Source organism: Austrofundulus limnaeus, unplaced genomic scaffold (assembly GCF_001266775.1).
Source record: "Austrofundulus limnaeus strain Quisiro unplaced genomic scaffold, Austrofundulus_limnaeus-1.0 Scaffold803, whole genome shotgun sequence".
Classification (NCBI taxonomy): domain Eukaryota; kingdom Metazoa; phylum Chordata; class Actinopteri; order Cyprinodontiformes; family Rivulidae; genus Austrofundulus; species Austrofundulus limnaeus.
In genome coordinates this window covers 49436-52762 of record NW_013953205.1, presented here as the reverse complement: position 1 = coordinate 52762, position 3327 = coordinate 49436, and the positions used below count along the sequence as shown (strand labels likewise).

Below are 3327 nucleotides of genomic sequence, written 5' to 3'. Positions count from 1 at the left end.
CACACACTGGGAACTACTTCACTGTCACACACTGGGAACTACTTTGAGCTACATACTTGGTGACAAACAAAACTTCCCAGACTCAGGTGCAGCATGTGGGATGTTGTGGAGTCCATGTCTTCCCTGACCCTGTGAGGATTTGACTTGATTAATTTTGAGCTTTTATTATGAAAGTGCAGTTTCCTGCACAGTGTGGAAGGTTACCCGTCGACAGTCCGGGAGCAGATGAGACTGTAGAGGAACAGGATGACTCCGTGACCACTCTCCTCATTAAACTACAAACACACGATGGGAACAGGTTATTTCCTGGTTCTGGTTCAGGACCACATAGTCCAGATCAGTCAGATCCATTTTCTGGTTTCACTCACACAGTGAATGTGATCGAGGATGAACTTAGTGATGTCCCCCTTCCTGTCAAATGTAAACAGCTGCAGCTGAAACACACAAAGGAGAGGACATGTATGAATACAGAAGGACAAAGAGGGTCCAGAGTGGACCAAGCCATACCGTCTCTGTGAAAGTGTCCAGAGTGTAGTCCAGGTGAGACGTGATGTAGCTGTCCTCGGTCAACAAGGCAACAGTTGCCCTCTCCTCCTGACCGGCCAACCACAGGCTGTCAGACAGAGCAGCTGCTAGAGCTGTCTGCTGCTCCTGCTGTCCCATGTCCCTCAGACTGGAGGGGGACAGAGAAACTGTTCAGCAGGTCTGGATTTGTTGCTCAACACACCCCTGTCCTGTCCTGAACTTCCTGTCCAACACACCCCTGTCCTGTCCTGAACTTCCTGTCCAACACACCCCTGTCCTGTCCTGAACTNGTCCTGAACTTCCTGTCCAACACACCCCTGTCCTGTCCTGAACTTCCTGTCCAACACACCCCTGTCCTGTCCTGAACTTCCTGTCCAACACACCCTTGGATGGTCAGATGTTTTCTTCTGCTGTACTCACCTGAGGTAACAGGTGTCCCCACCCCAATTCACGTATCATGTTTCAGGTGTTTTTCCTCATGTTACACCTCCTGCACTCAACACTAATGCCAGAGGACACATGTCAAACAGGGTTTTATGTCCAGCTACATGATGAAGATACAACAGATCCCTGTCCTGTCCTGACTCTGCTGTCCAGCAAATCCCTGTCCCATCTTGGATCTGCTGTCCAACAGATTCCTGTATTTTCCTGGAAATCCTGTCCAATTGATCCCTGTCCTGTCCTGGATCTCCTGTCCAACAGATCCCTGTCCTGGATCTCCTATCCAACAGATCCCCGTCTTGTCCTGGAATCCCTGTCCAACAGAAACCTGTCCTTCCTGTCGAACAGATCCCCATCTTGTCCTGGAATCCCTGTCCAACAGAAACCTGTCCTTCCTGTCGAACAGATCCCCATCTTGTCCTGGAATCCCTGTTCAACAGATCCCTGTCTTTTCCTGGAATCCCTGTTCAACAGATCCCTGTCTTTTCCTGGAATTCCTGATGAACAGATCCCCGTCTTGTCCTGGAATCCCTGTCCAACAGAAACCTGTCCTTCCTGTCGAACAGATCCCCATCTTGTCCTGGAATCCCTGTTCAATAGATCCCTATCTTTTCCTGGAATCCCTGATGAATAGATCCCCGTCTTGTCCTGAAATCCCTGTCCAGTTGATCGCTGTCCTGTCCTGGATCTCCTGTCCAACAGATCTTTGTCTTGTCTTAGATGTCCTGTCCAACAGGCCCTTGTCCTGTTTTCTGTCTCATTTGGTTTCTTACTGTAAACAAACAGTTCTGTTTCCCTTCCTGGACCCATCAGAACCTTCTGGTTTCTGATTGGACAGCTTCCTCCTACAAACACACCTGAGGTAACAGGTAACAGGTAGATTACAGATTATATTTCAGGTGTTTTCTATCCTCTGACCTTCTGTTGTTCACAGAGGGGCTCAACACGTCAGACAGGATGATGTCATCACACCTGTCCTCACCTGAGCAGTGTCTGCCGGTCGGAACCAGCCTGTTGGTCAAAGAGCAGGTATCTGATGATCCGGGCCTGGACGACCATCTGAATGGCCCAAGCCCCACCCTGAAACACACACCTGAGTAGGTGAGAAGGCTGGGCTCGTGTTTGATGTTTGACAGGTGGTTCTGATGGTCTCCGGTGTCTTTGTGTCCCTCACCCTGTCCGCTTCCAGAGCGTAGGACAGCTCAGGGTCGCCTTCTCTGAATCGGAAGAAGGATTTCCTCCACTCGTGGTTGAAGAGGTGAAACGTGCCTCCAAACAGAACCCTCCTCAGGTCCTGGAAGCACAGAAACACGACCCGTTCACCTGTCAGTCATGCTGTAATCACACCTGAGTTCTGCTGAACCTGACCCAGGTAAAGACCAGACCAGATTTGTGTCCTGCTATGGAAAACACAAGTTCTTACCAGAACTGTAGATGTTAAAAGATAGTTACCTCCGTTAGCTGGTGGGTGATTGGGGTTCCTCCAAGACCTGCAGGGACCACCAACCGTCGGGGGATGTAACAGAGACCTGGAGGGTTCCTGATGGGCTGGGAGGTCTCATCCTGGTCCTCCTCCTTCCCCACATCCAGCAGCTTCCGTGGAGAGTCAGCAAACATCAGAAATCCAAAACATCTGGTTTGACTTTTTTCATCACGTCCAAACAAAGAAACTACAAAAATAAGAACTGTTTGGATCGAATAAAAACCAGTGAAGTGATGAAAACAAAAGTTCCTCTGAAGAGATTTTCACATTTCTCCACAAGAAAACGTTGAATTAATCTAAAGGAATCAATTTATTTTTTCAGACCAAAGAAGAACCTCAGCTGCACAGTGGTGGAAGTGTCACGATGAGGCATTTCTGACACTTTCTAAAGGTCCAAATGTTCAACAACATGAAGGAACAAGAATCCTTCTAAAGGAACTTTTCAAGATTCGATGAGACAAAAGTAAACAGGTAACACCAGAACCACAGAACCTGTTAGGCACGGTGGTGGAAGTGTCATGATGAGGCATTTCTGACACTTTCTAAAGGTCCAAATGTTCAACAACATGAAGGAACAAGAATCCTTCTGAAGGAACTTTTCAAGATTCGATGAGACAAAAGTAAACTGGTAACACCAGAACCACAGAACCTGTTAGGCACGGTGGTGGTACCATCACGATGTGGGGTTGTCTGGTTGTACAATCTGTCAGGATGTTCAATGATAGTTCTGGACTTGGATCTGGGTTCTGACCATGTAAAACAACATTCTACTCACATTCTAAAGGCTAAGAAAGAAAACAGACCGGTTCTGGATCGGCCCGCCTGGAGTTCTGACCTGTCATTTATAGTATTAGAAGTATTAATAAATTGTGTAGTAT

General features: G+C 47.8%; 1 protein-coding gene across 2 annotated transcripts in view; it reads right to left on the bottom strand.

Annotated features, from left to right (window-relative positions):
- mindy4b (MINDY family member 4B) overlaps positions 1–3327 on the bottom strand; it is an 11960-nt gene that overhangs the window by 4436 nt on the left and 4197 nt on the right. The window contains exons 3-9 of one of the 2 annotated variants that reach the window (XM_014028768.1): positions 2419–2559; positions 2060–2260; positions 1949–1977; positions 508–673; positions 369–434; positions 205–275; positions 57–129 (exon numbers count right to left, since the gene is read on the bottom strand). In XM_014028768.1, the coding sequence (XP_013884222.1) occupies positions 57–129; positions 205–275; positions 369–434; positions 508–673; positions 1949–1977; positions 2060–2260; positions 2419–2559 (747 nt within the window). The other variant, XM_014028769.1, reaches the window with a different exon arrangement.